Raw genomic sequence first — 23047 nt, 5'->3', positions numbered from 1 at the left:
CCTATGTGCTGTGACACTGATATTTGGAGTCTGGTTTCTGATCTCAGTGAAACTGGTGTCAATCCAGAGTCTCTCCAGTGACTCCTCACGGGACCCCACATGAGTGTTACTGGGATCGGAATCTGGCCCGAAGAAAATGAAGTCAAGAGGATGTGAGGCAAGACACTAACTGAGCCGGATAAAGGGAGGCGGATCTCATGGTGGGGGATGATCCAGCAGGGAGGGATGGGGAAGCCGGCAGCTTGGTGTGGTGATAGGAAGGCCAAGGTACAAAGATCCAAAGCAGGGTGGAACGGAGACTGAAACAAAGGGTTAAAAGCCCTAGAAGACTAAAAGACAGTCAGACTGGTCTCAGCTGCACTTGTGCAAATCCAGAGTGACTCCACTGATGTTGCTCAGATTTACACCAGTGTAACCAAGCTCAAAACCGGACCCGTATGGTAAGCGAAGAGGATGCTTTGGGAAGAGGGAAGAAAGAGAAGGGATGAAATTCCCCTGCTGTGGAGAAGGGCTGGCACAGAGCAATTGCACCAGCAATGTCCCACCAATGCTGTTTGAAAGGGTTCAGCGGTGCATGGACTTCAGCATAGGGTGAACTTCAACCGCATGGTGAATCTGGTGCTAATTAAATCAAAGAACAGTGAGAGAATAGGAGAAAGAAGAGAGCAGAGTATCTTTGTACAGAGTTGGAGACCCAGATCCACAGCGGGGGTCAACCTACCCCCAAGCCAAATTTTGACCCCAAAAAGGGCCATGAAATCCACTAGGGACTTTGCTGTTGATATTATGTGGAAGGTGCCCAGACACTAAGGTGATGGGTGGCAAAACAACATCCTATGACTGATAGGTGTTCTGATGGATAGATGTTACGGCAACTGGCACCAGCTGGGGGGCTAGCTTGGAGGAGTTGAGCTCAGAAAGGCAGTTCACATCCCAGGGCTGTTAGAGAGGTTGGGAGTTACCACGATTGTAAACCTCTGAGCAACAGCATGGAAGAGGGGGAACTCCTACTTTTAAAAATAAAAGGAAAAATTTAACCACAGATCTGACTTCAAGAGAAAAATAGTGTCAATTTCCCCTCATGCTCCAATTTTAGTGCTTTAAAAGAAAAAAGAAATCACAATGACGAAATCTGGCGAGCCCTACAACCCCCCAACCTCGACAGCGACCCGACATTTCTGAGTACCCTCACAGTGCCCCGGTGTTCTCCTCACACCGAACACACACAACCAGCCTTTTGCAAATGACAGCGGCACAGATGGTAGAAAGGCCCCAGTATAAAACCCGTGAGGTATTTGTAACCAAAAAGACTTTGTGTCGGTCTGACTTAAAAAACAAACAAACAAAAGTCAGACGAAAACCAGCCAAGCGAGGGGCCCATCGTAATGTTGCCACTTGCAGTTGGGGACGGCAGGTGGTGGGTCTGACCCAGGCCTCTCCCCAGCACTGAAGTTGGCATAGGCAGAATTCATACAGGCCCTGGGAAGACGGACAGACAGTTCTAGTCTCCACTGGATGGGGAGTTCTAGACACATGCACAAGCTGAGTGGGGGGACTCGGTACAAAGCGGGAGGCCGGGGCATGGTAACGAATTGCAGGTTTCTGATTCCAGGCTCCAGAGGACACGGGAGGGAAGAAGGAATGAATCTTTGGGGCCTTGGAAGAGAGACTCCTGCTGGACCTGATCCTCCGCAGCCTTGCACCCTGCCTTGCTCAGATCCTGACACTTGTGCATGTGAGCAGTCTCCTCGTGCCCACTTCTCCATCACCCTGTATCTGGTGCATTCTGGGCCTGCTCCTGCTCCACTGAAGTCATTGGGAGCATTGCCATGGATGCCGAAAGGCACAGGGTCAGCCCCTTGATGCATCATTGTGACGCGGGTGTGAACACACGACCTTTCTGGTTTGCACTCACTTTGCACTAGCAACCCGCGCTCACGACAACACCGGGCGCCACAGAGGAGCAGGCCCAACAGGATAAAGCTCAGCGTGTGCGTAGGAGCTGGCAGGGTCTGGGCCCTGGTCACTGAGGCATGTGCAAAGTTGGGTGCAAGATGCCAGCGGATCAGAACGGCTGCATCTCACATGCTCGCTTTGGGCTGGAGTAAAGAGGCAGGAAGGTCAGGAACTGGGCCCCTGGAGAGTCCCGCAGGAGCCGGATTGGGCCCTTGATGCACGCCCAGCAATGCTGCTCCACAAACAAAATGAAAGGGGGAGACCAGGACAAAGTTTGCCAGGAGGAAGCAAAAATTATTTTTAAGTCAAGTGAACTGGCTTTCGCCCTGTTCCACGGACAAGAGCCCTGTTCGTGCAGGGGGCCAGTTGGTGTGTTGAAACTAATTCAATCTACAGAGGGTGAGTAAGAGAAATGGACCTGGAGGCCTTCATTTCTAGATCCGACAAGCTCCGTTTGTAACCAAGCCAAGAGCTGGATTTCATTAGCTGTGGCCAGCCCCAGGACCCAGCTGCAATCTCTGCATTTTTGTCCCCTTCTTGCACCAGCCCTGGAGACAAAAGAACCTGATTCTCCAGCGCCCTGGGTCACCAGTACAAAAGGAGGGTGAAGACTGCCAGATCCAGAGGCGGAGCCTTTTACATCAGGCTGTGCACTGGTGCAAGGGACCGTGCGAGGCTCGGGGCACTGAGAACCAAGGCCAGAGATGCTGTCGTCAGGCTCTGTGGACGGTGCAGGAGGAAGAACAGAACCCAGCTCGGTCCGACGCTTGCCACTGCAGGGTTCATGGGAGCAATTACTTGTTTGCATCCGTAAAGCCAACAGATACGGGAGCACAACTGGAGGGGCAGTTTTCGCACCAAAAGTGCATGCGATGATGATAGACCCTGAACCAGCAAGGCCGTTGAAGCACACGCCTGACTTCCAGCACAAGAATAGTTCCATTTACATCAATGGGCCAGAATCTCAGCGGGTGTAAATCAGCAGAGCTCCATTACAGTTAATGGCCCATTGCTAGGTTACACCTGCTGTGGGGTCAGGGGAAGAATGGGCTAGTGGTTTGGCCACTGGGCCTGCGAGATCTGGGTTTGAGCCCCTTCTCCACCACAGATTCCTTGGGCAAGTCACTGAGCCGCAGAATGGGGACAACAGCACGGCCCGACCACACGGGGTGTGTGAGCCCCCCAAATGCCGTGGTGATGGGGGTCATGTAAGTACCTTAGGGAGATAAAGTCCGCCATATACCTTGCTGAGTCATGACCTTTAACAAAAGCAAGAGCCACAGTTGCTTTACTTGTCTGAGGCTGGGGATGATTCCTAGGGCATGGGAGAGATCTGGTGCAGTTTTTCCTATAAATCTCAACTGCTAAACCAAAGCTCAGCCTCCAGACAGAGAAAAGCCTGAGGCCTCGGCACAAGGAGCATGAGTCATTCTGCTCAACTCCTGCAATTCAGCACATTCACCAACCTTATCATGGAGGGGAGCCTGATTCTCCTGGACACAAAGGCCCCTTTATGCCACTCCAGCAGTGTAATCCTACTTGGCATCCACTTTAAGGCCCCCTTACACTGCCGGAGTGGGGTAAGGATGCCCGTGGTGTAAAGGAGGAATTGGACCCAGTTAGTCAAGGAAGTGGAACTGGTCCGGTTTGAGTTTCTATTTACAAAAAACACAGGATTCCATTACAAAGCACAGAGATCAGCACACACGGAAAAAATCACTATTTAAAAAAACCTTTTTAAAACTAGTCTTCTTCTTGTTGTTAAAAAATGGATCTGGAAAACCCCAGAGAAGAGCCAAAGAGGAGGTTCCTATACCAGAGTCGGCATCATTAGTTCGTCTTTTCCTGCCTGCAGGTGGAGCAGGGAGGTTTCAATAGCAGCCACGATACTGGAGGGACGTTTGCAAACGCTCCAAAACCCTCGCGTGTGGGGATTTAAAAACACACTCCAAACATCCAGGGAAGTTGTAAAAAAGGCCAGAATCGAGATAGTAATAAAAAAAGAAACTGAGACGATTCCTCGGACCCAGCCGCATCTGGAGATGCTGGTGGAGGAGGGAACAAAAATAGCCCTTGAGTTTTGGCACCAAATGAGGGATCTTCTTCCTGCTAAAACGCCGGCCTTCGCGCAACACGCCTTCCGACCTCCCGGGAGATTGCTACAAGAATCTGGGTTTTGGAGACAGCAGAGACAGGAAGGGGAAAGGGCTCTGCCTCTGACCCCCAAATGGGGGGCAAGCAGAGATGGCGGAGGGCAGAGAGAGGAGAAGGAGCCCTGGGGCATGCACGCTGGCTCTGGGAGGTTACACGGCTCTCCCTGCATGATGGTCTCTCTAAGCTCTGGTGGTCAAAAAAGGGAGAGGCCTGGATGCAGCTCGCTCCTCCTCAGGCATGAGCCCATAACCTAACCCGCCCCCTTTGCAGTTCACACCGAAGTCTCTGACTGCAGCCTCATGACAAACTTATGTGACTTGGGGTCCACAAACTCCTCAGAGAGCTTGAAGAAGGGGATCTTCTTCGTGCTCACCACCAGACTGAAGTCTTGGCGCTTGAGGACGAAGACTACCCCATCCTTCAGGCCATTGGTCACCGGCTCCTCGCTGACCAGTGTCCACTGCTTGGCCAGCCAGCGGTCCTTGTGGTACTGGATGGTGGGCCCAGCGCTCAGGTACCTCTCGAGGAAGGCCTGGGGGACAGGAGAAGAGACAGGTGGGGCATTCTCAATGGATAGTGGTCTTTGGTGAGGCACCACTGGCTACCTGGTGGGTCAGGCCAGAAGGAGGCCTTGCAACGTCGCCATGGAAACCCACCAGCTCCAGAACAACATCTGCTTGTCCGGCCTTTATCATAATGGCAGAGGGGCCGGGGCCAGAACCTGAACTGGTGTCTATCAGTGGAACTTCATGGAACATGGCCCAAGGGACTCTCACGGTCCCTGACCACATGGTTGGCACCAGGCCCCGACTTCCAACTCTGTCCTCCAGCTGTATCCAGGTAGGGCCCTTCAACTGCATTCCCCAGCTCTCCTGCCTCTGCTATCCCAAGGTGCACTGCACCATGCAGAAAAGCACCCATGGGTCTCTCTGCCCCCAGGGGCCAGAGGCTGAGGTAGTATGGGATAGCTGGCTAGATCTTCCCAGCATGCACTGGTACAAACCCAGTAAGGAGGGACAGGCCTACATGGCCGATGCATGGTTATGTTGGGAAACAAAGCTGCTGCGCGGTTGTGTTGAACTGCAATACAGCCTGGGGACTTCATATGGCGTCTCTCAGTGCTGAAGACGCTGGAGCGACAGGCTCTGAAATACAGCCCTATGGTATAGACGGAACCAGAGCTTTCGGCTGCTGTACTTCTCACCTGAAGCTCAGCTACCTCAGTGATGGATGGACCCTCGACCCCAGAGTCAGCCAAGATGGGGAGGAGAAAAGGGATGCTGGGCAATGGCTCAGAATCCATGTTTAACATGGATTCTGGTTTCGTGGTCTGACCATGAACGTGCAGAAGTAATTCTTACTGGAGAAAAGTCACTCCGGGAGCAGGAGTGAGTTCGGGCTGGCCCACGGGAACTAGGGCTTCCCCCATCGACCCCCGAGCTCCCCAGCCTACCCCTTCTTCTCCTCGGCCCCACCCCACCCACCTACTTACCTTGGGAGTCATGTCATGGGTGATGCAGAACTCCAGGTGCTGCAGGATGCTTTCCATGGTGTGGTACGGCTGCTGCTTGGTGGTGCGCAGGTACTTCTGCATGGCCCGGGCCATGGAGGCGAAGATGGCCTGGGCAGCTTCTCGTGGGTCCATGATCTCCCTCGGGTTCTTCTGGTCCTCCTCTTGCAGCCGCTTGATGTGGGTGAAGGCTTCCTCCACAGCTACCACCAGCCTGGCGGGAGGAAGGCAGCAGTGGTGACCCAGATGGCCCCGCTTGGAACCCCTGCAGAGCTTCCGGAGCCTGCACCTGCCCCAAGCTGGCCCAACCCATCCTGTACCTCAGAGAATGGCAACCTTGCTTAAAGACCCAAAGTCAATCCCCAGTCACGACCCAACCTGTGAGGACTCTAGGGGGATTTGACCTGCTGTGGGACAAAGAAGCTTAGGGGGAGCTTCCCCAGCCAGACGGGATGTGCAGCCCATGCTTTGCGGTCGGTCTCTCTGTCTCCCAAGCCGAGAGCCGGATTGCTGAAGGAACCGCAGGGTTTGTTTGTGTCCAACAGCCTCAGGACAGAAGCTCCTTTACACCCAGCCCAGTCCAGCCCTGCCTCCTCTCCACCACGAGGGGGCACTGCACTCGTCGACTTCCGTACCTGGCGCGGCGCTTCCGCACCCTGCGTTCGTGCTCAGCTTCCTCGTAGTAGTACTCGTTGTGGCTGTTGTCGCGCCTCCGGGCTGCCGCAGCGATAACAGCCCGGGACTGGCCCGTCGAGTTGTTTGTTGTGTTTTCTGGAAGGGGAAGGAGTGGGGTGGGGGGGTTAGACACAGGGAGAGAAGTCACAGGAGCAGGCAACTGGCACCTCTGCAGCTAGAACTAGCCACTAACGCAGGCAGGGGAGAGGGCATGTCATGCAGCATCATCCTGAGATTTCTAGAGCCATTGGCAAACAGCACCTGCTCACGCCCATCACCCCGGCTGTCTCCGAAAGCCAGGAGCGCCCCAACGTAATAGCACCCCGGCAACTTGTGCTCAGCCCCTCCTGGCTTGCACCTGTGCAACGAGCTCACAAGGCACAGTGAGCCGCTGTGGACTAACACTGCAGCCGGTGGAAGGGAAGACATTCGCTGGGTTTTAAGTCTCTGCAGCTTTGTCTGTCAACGCTGCAGCCTGACCTGGCACCAGAACACTGGATCCAACCGTGTGTTCAGATCTAGATTGCCCATTGCCCAGGTTTCTAGGTGGACCTACCCTCAAACACATCAAATATTAACAGGCTACTGATAATCCCACCCTCAGGCCTCCTGCATCAAAGCCTTGTCTACAGTCAGAAAACCGTACCCATTTAATGACACGGCTCTAGTTAATCGGATGTGAACCCCCTATTGTAGACACACTTAAACCGGTTCAGGTGATCTCAGTAAGTTACCAATAACCACTTCCATTGGAGGGAAGGGGGGTATAAAACTTCTGTGTTGGTGTGAATAAATGCATTCAAATCCAAAGCCATTCCCAGCAAGACAGAGAATAATCCCGCGTTCAGGCAGAGGAGGAGGGGAGGAAAGCTGGTAATAAAAGGGAGCTTTATCAAATAAAATCCGCTCCTGCTAACCAGAGCCGAGACTGGGAGCAAGGTGAGAAATAAACTGGTTGATTTCTCGCCTCCTTATAACATCACTAACAACAGCGGTGCTCCAGGGCCGGACAGAGAGTGTGGGGAAAGCGAGTAAGGACAGAGCGATGAAGGTGGACAGGAGAGGGACCCAAGCTCACCCTCGCCGAGCGAGTACACCTTGAACCCGGACATTTTCTTGGACAGGACGGATTTTGGCAGGTTGAGGAGGGCGGGGTTGTAGACGGGGAAATCGTGGTAATAATTCTCCAGGATCCACACTGCCACGCGCTGGATACTGTGGTGAGAGACACAGCCAGGGCACGGGGAGGGACACAAAAGTACAGGTTAGACTCGCGCTGCTGGGGAGGGGAGGGGACGCACATACACAGTAGGAGAAGAACAAAAGGGAGACTGATGTGCTGGATCTGTGAGCCGCAGGCAGAGATGCGGCATCACCACGCCATTGGGATGGAGCTCCCTGTCCAGTGGCAGCAGCAAATCCCAGCCATGACAGTACAGACTGACCGATGGCCGGCCTCTGTACGGTGACTGCAACTAGGCCTCAACTTTGATTGTTTTAATTGTTTCAAAGGATAATATCCAAGGCTGGTTTTAAGCATCTGTAAAGATTTTTACTGAGTTCTATTTTCACAATCGCAGGAAGCAAAGGGGGCAGACTGGTCAGAAAATAATTATTTAATGGCAGACATTGGACGTTCAAAAAGCCAAAGCTTTGTAATCGTTAAACACAAGCTGTCGACATCACATGTCAAAAGAGACACAGTAAATCTCCTTAAATCCAACTTTACTAAGTTCTCAAGCAGCATTTTTCTTATTTTGCCTGGCTGTCAATTTCTGTGATCCCGGAAGAAGTGTTTTCAGGTATGCTTGCACGTGGACAGTGAAATTGATGCTTACTGGAATTTACTGATAAAAATCTAACCCTATCAAGCCTCCCTACAAGCCACGGGCAGGGGATTCAGTGCAGGCCCCAGAAAGGTCCCTGCAGCTGGAACTAAAGGAGACATGGCATGGATGCGACTGTTACCATAGAGACAAGGTAGGTGAGTAATATCTTTTATTGGACCAAATTCCACTGTTGCCGAAGGTGCAGATCTATGCAGCAGGGGACAGTAGCGCATGAATGTTCATGGGCGCGCACACGCACTTCCCCCAAGCAGGTGTGGATACAAAATGCATGCACAAGCCTACAAACACACACACTGCCGCCACTCCCCTCCCTGAGATTGCAGCAGGCAGCAGTGTGCGCAAACACACACACAGGTCTAGTTCCCTCCAGCACAGAGCAACATTTTACACACTCACACACACACCCCTTTCCCCCCTAAGCATGGGACAGTCACACACTCCACCCAGCAGCGGTGGTGGGACACACAAACACATTCACCTACAATTTTCCCATCCCTGGGGTAAATGGTGCATGCGTGCACATGCACACACACACACACACACACACACACACACACACTCCCTTTTCCCCTAGCAGGGGGCAGTTTCTCTCTCTCTCACACACACACACTCTCTCTCTCATTCCCCTTTTCCTCCCCCAGCAGGGCAGTCACACACAAACACACACACACCACACACACAGCACACACCACCACACCACACACACACACACACACACTCCCCTTTCCCCCAGCAGGGGGCAGTAACACACACACACACACACCACACACACACAACACACACACACACCCCTCTCGCCAGGCAGGGGCACTCTCTCTCTCTCTCACACACACACACACACACGAGGGGGCAGAAACACACACACACACACTCCCCTTCTCCCCCAGCAGGGGGCAGTCTCTCTCTCTCTCACACACACACACACGAGGGGGCAGAAACACACACACACACACACACTCCCCTTCTCCCCCAAGAGGGGGCACTCACACACACGCTCCCCCAGCACAGGCATCACCGCCCTCCCGCCCCCAGCCATGCCGCCCCGCCCCTCACCTGAGGTGGCCCACGTTGTAGAAGCGGCTGGCCCCATCGGTGGAGCGCACCACCTTGAGCGTGAACTGGGGCTGGAGCTGGCGCAGCTCCAGCAGCACCACGGCCAGGTAGTGGACGAAGAGCAGCGCGTCCACCAGGGAGACGGCGTACTGCACCACACCCTGGTAGTTGCGGTCACGCGAGTCCAGGATGCGCACGCCATAGAAGAGCCAGTAGGAGACGACGAGGAGGAAGATGAGCACCATGAGCAGGGCCCGGAAGACGAAGACGCGGGGGAAGAAGGCCTTGGGGCGGCGGAAGAAGAGGGCCCAGCTGCCAAGCAGGAGGATGAGGAGTTTAAAGGCCACAGAGATGAAGAGCCCCTCGCAGGGCGTGCCGCAGGGCTCCAGCTCCTCCCGCCACAGCAGCTGGGGCAGCAGCAGGAAGGCGAGCGGGGTGAGGAAGGAGAGCAGTGCCAGGGCCCCGCCCAGCGAAACGCCCACATGGCGGGAGCAGTCCAGGCGGGCACTGTCCTCCATGTCCTTGGTGATGCGCGTGAGGTCATCGTGCGAGATGCTGTGCTCAGAGGTGCCCGTCACCACCGTGGTGGTCTCGCCCCAGTTGTCGTCCTAGAGGGGCGGGGAGGAAAGGATTACGCACGGGGGCTGGCCTGTGGGAACAGACTCTGCCAGACTCCCCTGCCCAGGGTCAGACTCTCCCCCCACCCCCGCCCCATGGGATCAGAACTACCCCCAGCCCCACAAGATTAGACCATCCAAGCCCCACAGTATCAGATCCCCACGGCCTCCCAGCCATGCCAGATCAAAAGAACTAAGAATCAGTCCAGTTCCTTGGTTTCCAGCCACAGATCTCAAAGCCCTTTGTGAAGGAGGACACGATCGTTGTTCCCATTTTACAGAGGGGAACACTGAGGCACGGCTTTGCCCCAAGTCACACAGCCAGGCCTAGAACCCAGGCATCCTGCTTCCCTGTCCCGTTTCCAGTCCAGGGGACATGCTTCCTTCCCCCGCAAGTGACGCCTGACCAGCAGCAGCAGATAAACTCTGAAATGGGAACGTCAAAAGGTTTCCACACAAATCCCCTTCGTAACAAGGGGAAAAGCAACTACATCCACCTGCCAGTCCGACACTCACCCCTTCTCCGCTATGCGAGGCCACAGTGCCCCTTTAAGCACAAGAGGAGAGGGCCTGGAATTCAGCACCCACACCCAGCCCTCTGAGCCTGATAGGTTAAATTTTCAAGTCCCATCTCAAAATGCCCTCACTGACAACCAATGAAATCACATCACCTCACTACCATAAGCTCCTGACACCCACAGCACCTCCTCTTCCATGGGCTGGTACCACGGGCAAGGTTCACTGACAACCTTTGCTGGCTCAGTATGTTTATTTTGGGTGCAGGTGCCTGGTAGTACAATGGGAGCACCCCTGCTCGGAGACCTGAGATTCACCACAAGCCCTTTAAAGGAGACTTGAAACCCAGCCTTCCTCCTCGAGGTGCGGATATATTTGTTCGTTAATTACTAGCCTGAGCAAAGTAATGCCCCTTTGGGCATTACTTTGCAGCAGATGGCGTGTGGGCCAAATCTAGATTGGGAGGCGCTTTTGAACAGACCCCGAAAAGCTTTATATTTACTTCTTGTTATCGTTATTTTCTCTGGAGTCTGGACCTTGACCAAGAAATTTGGACCTTGATCAAAAAAAGGGACTGCCTCTGCTTTACAGTGATGGCCAAACACCTGGCAGGCAACAGTGTTGGCTTCCCTGACCTGTTTCTGGTTCCCCATTGTAAAACCAGGCCTCCGTCAGCTGAGCTGGCTGTCCCCGAGCCAGCGCCCCTTGCCGGACGCTGAGCGTAGAGGGAAGCTGTAGGGCATTAGCCAAAGCAAATTCCTCCCTGAACCCCTGAATCCCGTGATGTCGTCTTCATAGAGCAATCACTCCCCTGGGATGCTTTCTGAGATGGAAGAGGGAATCCAGAGAGCCCCGGTAGGCTGCTGAGAGCAGAAGCCCGGTGATTTCCCTACTATGCACATACAAGGTTACATACGGGGACCTTGAAAGCAGTTCAACCCTCAAAGGGCGGCTGTAGTTACACCAGGGCAGCGCACGCCTGCAGCGCTTGGCCTTGTCCATTATCATTCAGTGGTTTCTTAGGTTTCTTACATAGTGGCTAGGAGTGTCAATCACATACCGGGTGGGGGGCGCTGTATGGACACAGGAGAAAAATATGGGCCTTGTCCCAAAGACCTTACACTAGCAGCGTGTAGCAGGGTCACCATTTACTGGGCACCCCATCATGGGCAGGCGCATCCCGGCCCTATTGGCACCCCTTTGTGGGCCCCTTAAGAACTGCACATAGACTTTTACGCGGCTAAGACTCCCCTAAGGGCAAGCCACCCTATTACAGAGCGCTTGACCAGGATAGGAATCCCACTACACAATACCAGCAAAGCGCTCCGAATGCGAACACAGCTTCTACCAGAAAAGCTGCACTTTTGCTGGAATAGCTTATCACCCTCTCGCCCCCCTCAACCCATGAGCATAATGAGCTATCCCAGGAACAAATGTGCCAGCAGAACTCTGTGTTCACTAGGGACTTCTGCCAGCCTGGCTCTGCGGGTCAGGGATCGCCAACGGACCTGTGCTGGCAGTTGTCTGTTCAGACACACCCTTAGAGAAAGATTTACAAGCTATCCTGAGATAATTCTGTCAGTGTCACTCCCTCCTGGGGACACAGTAAGGCCTCATCTACCCTTAAAACTAGGCTCAGGCAGGTAAACGTCAATTTCACCGGACACACAAACCGAGGAAAAATATTTCCATCGAGAATTGCCGAAATTGACAGATGGATAGAGTAAAAAAATGCAGCTTGTGAACACAGTAGAGTTTGATTGAAGGATATTTACTGTTTGTATTTTAACAGGTGATATTGACAATTTGTGTTTTAATGGCGATAAAGCTTTAACATTTGGAATCTCAGCGTCTACAGTCACCCAATCCTCCTTCGAGCACATACCAGCACAGCAATGTTGCTTCACTGTGATTTTTTTTAACTATCAAAACTAAGACAGAATAAGCACTACTGGACATGCAGTTATATGAGCATAAAAGGCTTTATCCTGGTCTGGCTTATTTCCTTTGGGTATAAACTATACCGCCAAACCCTTTCTAGTGCACATGAGCCCAGAGTCTGGTATGAGGGTAGCTCTTTCCATTGCAGCTCAGACCCCGGCCCAAACGACACAACATACCGAAAACTCCACCCCCTGCTATGAGGAGTAGAGAGAGTCCCCCCAGGGAATACTGAGTTCTGGGCTCTGCTCCGCCGCACAAGCGCTGACCAATTTGAAAACAGGCCAAAGTGCAACGACAAAAAACGGGGTGTGCGGGACGGACTTTCTAACAAGGACAGATTAAAAGACCTCAGTCTGTCTAGCTTGGCAGAGGGAGGATTAAAGCAGGGGACAAATCTACAGCAATCGCAGGACTTCCTGTCCTCTGAGCTGCTGCACAGCACAGCCGGAGAATTGCATCCCGGGGTTGGTCAGGGCAGTAACTTCCAAAGTTGCTTTCCCATCCCCATGCCCAGCCACTTCCACCATCAGCTGCCACAGCCCCCACCCTGCAGAGGGGAGAGGACCAAGGCCAACGCTCTAGAAACTGGGGGTGTCTCACCTAACCCCTAATTCAGAGTCTCTGGGTAAAGAGCCGGGTTCTCAGGCACACTCAGGCCCCTCTAATTGGCTGAAGGGGTCCTAAAGTGGGTGAAAACAGCTCCCCAAGATCCTCCCTCCCCATGTGCAAGGGGGCTCCCTGGCTGGTGTGGAGCTGGGATAAGGGCCCTGGCTCTCAGCCCCTTGCAAAGAGAGTGGTTGGGGAACGTGGCTGGAGCATGCTGCACTCTGGGTATTCTCTGCTGCCCCAGGGCCCAAAGTGTGAATCCAGAGCAGCCTTGAGGCTGCTCTAACTCATCCCAGGTGCCCTGAGTGCAGACCCACAATATAGGGAGCGTAAAGGTGGGGGCTGGGGGGGGGAGGGTTTGAAGCCATCCTGCTTCCATTCACCACCGCCCTGCTTCTGGAGGAACTGAGAATCAGAGCCGGAGTATTTTAGGGGGTGAGGTGAGCCCAGTCACCCAGGCCACTGTCTGGGCCAGGGGAGCCTCGCTGAGCCACTCTGGAAGGGGTCCTCCCCTTCCCCCCCGCATTTTCCCACAGCGTGAAGGAAGCAACGTGGCTTCAAAGCCCCCGCCTTGGCTTCTTTGGTGACAGGGAGGTGGTGGGCATACAGTCCTCAAGTCTCCTCCCTCCCCCCCAGAGACGAGGGAGGAGCAAAACACAGACCCCCCCTCCACCTCTTGATGCCCAATACATCCCTTTTCCCAGCCCGCGAGCGCAACCTGCTAGCCCCACCCCCAGCCCTGGCGCTCCCACTCACCCTCTCATCTACTCTGGTCGATCGTTATCGAGCAAGGGGTCCCCAGGCCTGGAGTGGTCACCGATTGTCTTCCTCGCTCCCTTCCCTGCTTTTGAGCGATGCCGGTCCGCCGGTCTCTGGAAGGAAGAGAAGACCCAGGGTCAGATGGGGAAGTGCGGCTGATGGACGCAGGTGCTGCGAGTGGGACCGAAGGGGGAATGGTACGCCCTCCCAAGGATGCATGTGCTGGGGGGGTCCTCCCAGACCCCACCAAGGGGTCTTCCTTCTCCAGTACCACCCTGAATATAGTGGGGTGGGGGTACAGGGGGGTCCCCCCATAGGACAGATGGAGGAGAGCCAGGTCTCGATCTTTCAAGGTCACAGGCCTTCCTGACACCCCGACCTCCCCAAGGGCAGATATAGTCTGGGCTTCACCCTCTCCATAGAGTCGGGGGCTGTTTCCTCCCCAAGGCAGGTGGTTGCATGGAGAGGTTGTCACAGGGAGCAGGGCATTCTTCCCTGCCCGCTCCAGGACGGATGCAGGGTTGGGAAGTCCCCGCCATGGTTCTCCTGAAGTGCACATGGTGAGCACCTCCTCTGCCCATCCAGGTTCGCTCACCCGCCCCTCCAATCCTGAGACAGATCTCGGTTTCGCCCCCTGAACCAGCTTAGCTCCCTCCCCACATGCTAGGTCAGCCCTCCCCCTCTCCACTGCAGCAGCCCAGGTGCAGCCCCCCCCCCCCCTCACCTGTGCTTGCGGGAGCTGCGCGAATGCCCCGACTTGTACGAGTACCCCGAGTATTGCGACTCGTTGTCCATGTTGTCAGAGCGCCGGGCCTTGTAGCGCTCCACGTTGACGGACTTGGGTCTCCCGACAGGGACAGCAGCCAAGGCGGCCGCTGCCTCCTTCAGCGCGGGCTTCTTCAGGCCAAGGGGCACCTTCAGGAAGTCGACTGTCACCTTGAGGGACTCTATTTTGATCAGCTGGCTGGACTTGTCTCAGAAGAAAATGACGCCCTGCTGGGGAAGGACGGGAGAAAAATTAGACTCCTGGAGGGGATCCCCACTCGGTGTCAGACTAACTCCACCCTCCCTAAAACACAGAGCCCCGATCCAGAGGGAGCCCCAAGGTCTGTCCGAGTCTAGCAGCCTCAACAGAGAATCCCCTGAGCCATCCGTGACCAGTCAGAGAGACCAGCAAGGTGGAGACGGCCACTTCAAACAGTAGGAGCTGCAGAGAAGGCTGCTCTTGCACCAGCTGGGAGATTGCAGGGAGAGGCAGGAAATACCGCTCACCGACAAGATCTTCCAACACAGCTTCCAACTTCCCCAAGCTGCGCCATCAGCAGCTTGGGAAGCCGATTTATGTGTGTAATTCTGACATCTCTATATTTTTAAGGTTTTTTTTTCTTATTTTCATCCATTTCAATGTTCGTGTCAAAAGATACGAAGTTAAGCAGCCTTCACTCATGCTCTCATGAGTTCTCAAACAGCAGGGGTCTAACTTTGCTGCTCTGTGAAAGCGAAATGGACGTTTCCCGATAAAAACCGAAGCCGTCCAAGTCGATATGTAACGTTTCCAGCAACAAAGAGAGCGACTCCCGGCTGCTTGTTTTCCTCCAACCCCTTTTCTTAGTTAGGAGAAAGCAGCTTTTGTTTATAGATTGAGTCATTTTGTTTCCTATCCCACCATTCCTTCATCCAGCCCCAGGGAACAAAGCGAAAGGCCCTTGTTAAAAACCTTTCCCCCACGCCGCGTCCACCTCCGCCCATCTTCCCCTAGACATTAGCCTCAGTAGAAAAGCGCTCCCTTGTCAAGAGGCATTTTTACGTCACTGGGTTGGGACCTAGAAGAGTTGGGTTCTATCCCCGGATCTCTCACTGGGTCCCAGTGGGACCCTGATCAAATCACTCTGTCCCCCTGTGCCCATCTGTCTTTCTCATTTCAACTAAGTCCTTTGGGGCAAGGTCCAGCCCCACTATGTGTCCGTGCAGCGCCTGGCGCAGTGTGGGCTCTGGGTGCTCCGTAGTACGTGTAATCACTGATAGCGCACTCTTAGCAGCTAAAATAACCTGTAATCGTAAAGAAAAATACAGCAGTGTCTGATTCTCCCTTCCACTAAGGCCCCTTGACACTATTTTGGCAGGGCCCAGGGGCCTCAAAGGGAGGGAAAATGAGAATCAGGCTCTGATAATACTAACTCCTAGCAATAACTGGCATTAACATGTTACACTTGTTTGGGCGATTTCCCTCGGGGCATTTTCTCTTTTAGCTTCAGCTTTCAGACCTCTGAGCTCTCCGCTCCTTTTTAAAACGACACTGAAAAGGAGCTTTTCGTGCACTGGTCTCGCGTAATTTATGTTTTAATTAATACCTTGACTGGTATTTTAATTGCCAGGAGAGCACCCAGAGTGGGGACCAACTTACAAATAACATACTCAGCAAGAGCAGCGCTTTAGACTCATCTCAATGCGGCAAGGCGCCATTAGAACAAGTTTCCTGGCACAGACATGGAACCTCAGATCCAGAAACTCAATGCTGGAGTTTCGGCTTCTGCAAAGAACCGCGGGGAAATCTCCTGGGCCCGACCCCGCCAAAGGTCCAGAGCATGAAACTCACATTTAAGTCACTGGGATGGCATAAGAGAAATGCAGTTTGGGCCCTTATCTGTTGGCTGTTCAACCCTACTATCCTTAATCTTCATATTGTGGTAGTGCCTAGTAGCCACAGCCCCGGACCAGAAACACGACCCCACCCCTGAAAGCTCCTGGCCAGGAACAGCAGCACAGAAAGGTGAAGTGACTGGCTCAAACCTCCACAGAGCGTCTGTGGCAGGACAGGAAACCACATGCAGGTCTCTCAAGTCACAGAGGAGAACCCTAACCCCTGGCCCACCCTTGCAGTGGGAAGAAGCCCCTTAAAAGAGGTAGAAATTAGTTAGATTCACTTACAAGTCCTTTTGAGACCCACCCTCTGAGAATTAGGACTCGTGGGTTCTGTTCCTGCCTTGGGAAGGGGAGTGTGGTCTAGTGGTCAAAGCACAGAGGCGTGACAATCAGAAGACCTGGGCTCTGCCACTGACTGTGTGTGAGAAGCTGGACAGGCCACTTCACCACTGTGGCCTCAGTTTCCTCATGTGTAAAATGGGAGGAGATGGGAGAGAAATAACACAGATCAGCTTCACGGGGCTGAGTCCATTATCAGAGTTTGCAAAATGCCAAGAGAGTCAGAGCTAGCCCAGGCCAGAGAAAACGGAGATGGAATGGGTTAGCCATCAAATTCAGATTTTATTTTTTTTTTTAAAGTGTGGGGGAGAGAGGAGAGGTGTAAGAAAACCATATTAATATACACTAACCTCTAATAAAGGCTCTCTGTGCTGTTGGCCTGATACGCTACTCATCTGTAAGGGTGAAAGCTCTGGAGCTCAAATCTGGTGGTGCATGTTAAAATATCTGAAAAGCCCATCCAGGAATTAACACAGCAGAATGGCTGTTAATGAATGAAAGTGACCAAACTAGCGTGCCGCCCTTCCAAGCTGAGTGCAGCATCAGGAGTGTAGAGAATAACAATTAAAGGCTAGAATCTGAGATCAACTGATTTCACTGGATTGAGATTGGTCAATGAGCTAGCTGCTAGATCATTCACTGGTCTCACTCCAGTGAAATCCGTTCACAGCAGCTGGGAATCTGGCCCTAGATTTAAAAAGAATCCTTTCTGAACGAAGCATCTGAGGATTTAACGAGAACTACACAAAGGAATTTAAGCACCATTTTTAGATGCAGGATGACCCATTCAGTGGATAATATAAGGAACAGGTCATAATAAATGGTATCAGGGCAGATTGGAACCAGTTGTAGGTTGCCAGCCAAACCCAAGAAGGGCTCAGCTCCTCTGAAAAAATCACACTCAGGCTGCTTCAGAAAAAAATGCCCCCCAAATCAGCCGCCACTTTTGAAAACATTGCCCAAGGTTAACACGAGGGGTTAGGGCGGGAGAAGTCACCAGGACAAGCCAGTGACTGGCAAGAAATCAAACCCCCGTTTGATAGCATGCATCCTGCTGCTCCTGTACCTACTGCTATCAGACCGTCGAAAACATTAGCAACCCAATGATTCCAATTAACGTTATTTATACCCACATGTGCCAATGTAATTATTATTACACACACACACACATATACTAGATTGGATTGGGGAGCTGTAAATTGCTTTTGAGGGAAAAAGTTATATAGCTCTAAATTGTGCTCGGCTCTGAGAACACGGACAGACACAGGGTTCTCTCTTGTCCAGAGAGGCTACAGAGCCAGAAGAGAATGCAATACATTTTGTCTCCTCTTTCAATATTTCCTCCTCCCAACTTCCTAGCCCATTTACGGAGCCTCTCAGGCGTTTGATTTCTGCCCACTTGCTTTCGGATGGTGTCTGTAGCCCTTCAGAGGAAGGGTGGGTCAATCGTTAGGGGAGCTGGGAGCTTCTCTCATCACTGACACTCCAGCACACAGGTATATTCCACGTGGGGGTTTGCAAAGCACTCTGCAGGCTTCGGCTGCAAGGCGCGAGAGCAGGACAAGGATGCTGGGAGGGTGTAAAAAGAATGAGTTGTGTTATAGAAGCACCTAGAGGTGCCCACTGCGATTGAGGCCGATAACGGGGCGGCTGGCCCATAAAATGAACCTGGACTGCGCGTTCCCATCCAGGTGCTCCTCATCAGGCCAATTAAGAGGGCGGGGTCCTGCCTCTGTCTCTTTCCAAGTTACAAACAGCTCGAGGACCTTCTTGTGGTGAGCCTCGCACGTGGTTTGTTTCACAGCATTCTCCCCGTCACCTTTACAGCCTCGTGCAGCCCATAGCTGCGGTGACGTACACCCCTTAGCTCCCGTGGCCAGAGGAAAGGCATCTTCCCTTTGCACATCCTTCCTGGCTCTTCTCTACCCTCTGCCTGGGGGGCTAATTAGTCTCTTTGCTCTCCCCTGATCACCCCAATCCATCAAGTAGGCACAGCTCTGCTTAATGAGGTCCACTCTAGAGCAACTCACTGGAGTTGCCGTGACCGTGGGGCTGAATTCCAGCTCTGTCACAAGGCCCCACCAAGCCAGGCACTGCGCAGAGACATAGCACGATACGATCCTTGCCCTGAAGATCTCGTCCTCTGAACAGCCAAGACAAAGGGTACATGCGAGGGAAACCAAGCTAGCTATCTCTCCAGAGCCGGTACCAGAATGCCAGCTCTCCTGGAGCACTAGCCAGTCGGTTACGTTGCCTCCAAACCTACTAGAAAAGAAGAACGGCCTTTGATTTGCTAACTGAGCTTATCAGGCCTGGAACCCTTCCCGAACAGAGCCACCAAACCCCACTGCGTCAATTTCACATCCTTTCTCCCACTACTATAACTGCACTGTGGAGAAAAGGGTCTTGCGACATGCCCCGGATAATACTAACCCAGCGGGAACTGCATGTGCATCTAGGAGCCCCTCCCAGGAATAACAGTAAATGCTGGAAAAGAGAATGGACCCCCCCAAGGGTGGGATATTGGTTGGGACTTTTAGCTGCCTAGGGAATAGGCCAAAGATGTACTTTTGCAGAGAGGCTTCTGAGTCCTTTAAGAGGCAGATTGGCCTAGTGGACAGAGCACTGGACTAGGACTCCAGGGATCTCGTTTCTATTCCCAGCTCTGCCACTGGCCTGCTTGGTGACTTTGGACATGGCCCTCCTTGCCCCATGCCTCAGTTTTCCCAGCTGTAAAAACAGAGCTAATGACACCTCCTTTGTCAGAGCACATTGAGAGCTACTGATGAAAAGTGCTCTATGAAACCTGGGGATTATCATGAAAGAAACCATCTCCATCCCTTATTGCTGGGACTAGGACCTGACACCAGGGGGGGCCAGTCACAACCCTTCCATCCACAGTCGGTGCTATGTTAGTCTGCTAAAAGGGTGGGGAGCACAGGCAGAGCCAGTGGGGGGGAGTCACGCAGCCCCGGTGAAGGTTGACGAAATCCTGGCCAGGATTCATAGGCCACGGGGGAAGAGGAAGTGGGAAGCTGCTGGGACCCCACCCCAACCTGCATATGCAGTGAATGTGCTTGCTTGACTCTTGGCTGCTTTTTAATTACACAGCAGCATCAGTTACTATGCCAGGCCTCCAGGTATGGATCACATCATCCAGCCAGCTGCTTGCACCAAACACCCGCCCCTTGTTCTTCAGGAGGAGGGGGCGTCGCAGACCACGCTACCCTTGCGGCAAGGAAAGGAGGGCAAATCAGCACTGTGACTCCCACCACATGCTGCAGAGACCTCCCCCACCAACCCCAGCGAGATAATCTGACCCTGCGACAGACGGTACCATGAGCACTGAGAGGGGTGTGAAAAAAGTTATCACGGTGTCATCAGAGCACCAGGCTGCAGAGGCAAAGACCCTTTGCACTTACAGCTCCCGCTGCCTGAGGATCTCAAAGCTCTTCCCAAGTTAGTTAGAAGGGTGGCTTGACATGCCATAAGGTGCTGGCAAAGAAATAGTCCACCCCACCCACCTGCGGTACCTGTCAGAGGCAGAGAAGACTCTGCCCCCACACCGGAAGGATGCATGAGTGCTTGTGGCTTGACCCACATTATTAAAAAGTAAACAACATCTAGTGTAATGGGGGGTGTTCTCCCTGGTACAGCGGAGTTAGTTACTCCTTTGGGGGTGTGATTGCCCCCTTGAGTTTCAGTCCCTGAGGTCTCCTCCAAAACTCAAATCTAGACTTTGCGTGTAGATCAGTTCCCAGCTACTCCAGCTGAGCTGCACTGATTTAACGTGTGTGCATGGGAAAGCCACATTGGTCTCAGCTAAGGAGTGACTCCAAACTGACCTAGGTAAACCAGTGCATCCTTCCTGGAGAAGGAGGGTGGTCCCCCATGTCCCAGGCTAACTCCCTGTGTGACTATGAGCAAGATGTTTAGGACTAGAGTTTTAAAGGTATTTAGGTTCCTAAAGATGCTGATAGGAATTTCCGAAAGCAAAAATCAACAGGACTGAGGTGCCTAGGCCAGAGCCAGGACCCCAGGAGCCAGAACTCCAGGGTTCCATTCCTGGCTGTTGGAGAGCAACGTTATCTACCACTTCCCCTGTTCAGTACTCTAGAGCAGTAGCTCTCAACCTTTCCAGACGATTGTCCCCCTTTCAGGAATCTGATTTGTCTTGCGTACCCCCAAGTTTCATCTCACTTAAAAACGACTTGCTTACAAAATCAGCCATAGAAATACAGAAGTGTCACAGCTCACTGTTACTGAACAATTTCTGACTTTCTCCTTTCTACAATCTAATTATCATGTAAAATCAATTAGGATATAAATCTTGTACTTACATTTCAATGCATAGCACACAGAGCAGTCTAAACAAGTCATTGTCCGTATGAAATTTTAGTTTGTACTGATGTTGCCAGTGCTTTTTAATGTCGCTTCTTTTAAAACTCAGCAAATATCCAGGTAAGTTGATGCACCCTCTGGAAGACTTCTGTGTATCACTGCTCCAGACCTAACTCTGCTCTCGGAGCAGGAATGCAACCCACGAGTCCTGAGGTCCTGTTCCCCTGCTTACACTCTTTCTGTTCCACTCTCTCCTACCCCAAGCTGAGATCCGAACCCAGGAGTCCTGGCTCATGCTGATTTGGATCTGCATGCAAAGGCAGGACAGAACGCTATCAGCCTGCAGAAGGAACAAGACCAGGTGTTAGCAGAAGTTCTCTGCTATTCCTGGATTTCCAGTTTATGTAAGATCCCGGCGCAGGCCTGAGTTTAAGGCCAAAGGGGTGGTGATGGTGGGGAAATCAGCCAGCCAAGCAGCCTCAGTGTACACGGGAGCAGGAGGGGTGGAAACGCGGGGCACGGGACACACAGTTGGCTTGTCTGTGTTTGTATCCTTGAGGTTTAATGGGGCATAGAGTGTGGTTTTGGGGAGGGGAGGCAGACAGACCGAGAGGATCTCCATCCTAGAAGATTTGGGGGGGTGCCAAGATGGGAAAGGACAGCTCCACTGCAAGATGGTGTTTGAGTCAGGACCTGGAGCCATTCAAGGTGATAAAGAATTGCCCGGCCCAAAGGTGTTGCAAAATCCAGTCCTCACAAATCCTCCCCAGAGATGAGCTCTCGGGCCCCCAGAGAGCCCCCGGAGACTGACAGGCTTGCTTGCCCCACGTGAGTGAGCATTGCTGGACTGAAATCCCACATGCCAAGGGCACTTGCTTGATCCAAGCAGAGAGAGGGCGTCATGGCAGATTTCAGACCCTAAATCCAACCCCAGACCTCTCCCCCATTCAGGGCAAGCAGTAATCAGACCCCCCCAGCCATGCCCCCCACTATTCAGACCTCAACTTCATCCCTCGCAAAAATCCTTCCTAAATTCTGGGGTAGGCAATACCCTACCATGGCTTCCCCCACCCCCACGGCCCAGTTTTCCTGCGGCGGGTAAGAGAGAAACCGGGCTCAGGGCTGGGGGCAGCAGGGCCCAGAGAGACAAGTTACCAAGGAAATGCCATTTCAGTGAAATAAAACCAAAATTGTCTTTTGGCCTCTCCCAAGGCCCCTCTGCTTTGGGGAGGGGAGATGGCCTGGGGGGTGGGGAGAGTCTTTTGTCCGAGATGCTGGATTCTCTCACATTTATCACTATGGAAACAAAAGCCCCCACACCCCGGTTGTCTAGGAGATGGCATGGAGGCCAGGGAGCTTGCATCCCGGTGTCCCAAGCGGAGGGGGAAGCGGGGGAGGAAACACAAGCAGAAAGAGGGAGGGCCTGACTCCCTCCCCCCCTACTCTCCTTTTGGGGCTTTGTCTGAAAGGAGGAATCGGATTTCTGCAGGGAACAACAGGGGTGCAGGGCTGAGGCCTGCGGAGAAGCAGCCCTCCCCACGCAGGGGCCGCCTGCGTCACAGGCCTATTGACTAGCGCCAGTAGATTTACGCCGGGGCTGCGTTCCCTGCTGTCTGTTCCCAACGCCAACGGGGCCTGCAGTGAGACAGCCCCCCGCACCTCCTGCCAACAGCACCAGGCCTGCGCATGCCCCCTTGCATGCAGCCCCCCTGAGTCACACACATGTGCAACTGCACACGTGAGTGCATCCTCTCACAAGTGCACCCCCTGCTCACACAGTCACGGAAACCTACGCCCAGACTCACCTGTGCATCCCCTCCCACAACATCCTGCAGGCATCCCCTCATGCCCTGGGACCCACACTCGCACATCCACCCCCTTGCACTAACCTTGTCATAGCTCCACCTGCACACCCCACCCTTAGTGCACATCTGCACACGGATTCACATGCATGCACAGGCCCTCTCATTGGCACACCCACTCATCCCACCACCACCTCCCCAGGCACGTCTGCACATGGACATAGCCTGTGACATGCATGCACCCCAGGCCGCCTAGATTTTCACCCCCACACGCCAGTGCAA

The 23047-nt window shown here is 53.3% G+C and overlaps 1 protein-coding gene across 1 annotated transcript; it reads right to left on the bottom strand.

The window, feature by feature from the left end:
• Window positions 1-1108: 1108 nt before the first annotated feature.
• VANGL2 (VANGL planar cell polarity protein 2) lies at window positions 1109-22834 on the bottom strand. The gene is made up of 9 exons (XM_075071375.1): window positions 22769-22834; window positions 21222-21303; window positions 14365-14614; window positions 10332-10362; window positions 9199-9806; window positions 7374-7510; window positions 6256-6391; window positions 5603-5834; window positions 1109-4642 (listed from the first exon to the last, which is right to left on the bottom strand). The coding sequence occupies exons 1-9, from the start codon at window positions 22832-22834 to the stop codon at window positions 4382-4384; spliced, it is 1803 nt and encodes a 600-aa protein (XP_074927476.1). The 3' UTR covers window positions 1109-4381.
• Between the last annotated feature and the right edge of the window lie 213 nt (window positions 22835-23047).

Source organism: Chelonoidis abingdonii, chromosome 11, assembly GCF_003597395.2.
Source record: "Chelonoidis abingdonii isolate Lonesome George chromosome 11, CheloAbing_2.0, whole genome shotgun sequence".
NCBI classification, from domain to species: domain Eukaryota; kingdom Metazoa; phylum Chordata; order Testudines; family Testudinidae; genus Chelonoidis; species Chelonoidis abingdonii.
This window is presented reverse-complemented; position numbering and strand designations above follow the sequence as displayed.

Bases quoted from the DNA above. Each gene is read 5' to 3' on its own strand.
- VANGL2 (XM_075071375.1), bottom strand. From the start codon at position 22,834: ATGTGCGAGTGTGGGTCCCAGGGCATGAGGGGATGCCTGCAGGATGTT. The intron at 10,363-14,364 runs GTGAGGGGGGGG...TTGTGCTTAAAG, and splicing joins CGCAGCTCCCGCAAGCACAG to GGGCACTGTGGCCTCGCATA. The intron at 4,643-5,602 runs GTAAGTAGGTGG...CCTGTCCCCCAG, and splicing joins CCCATGACATGACTCCCAAG to GCCTTCCTCGAGAGGTACCT.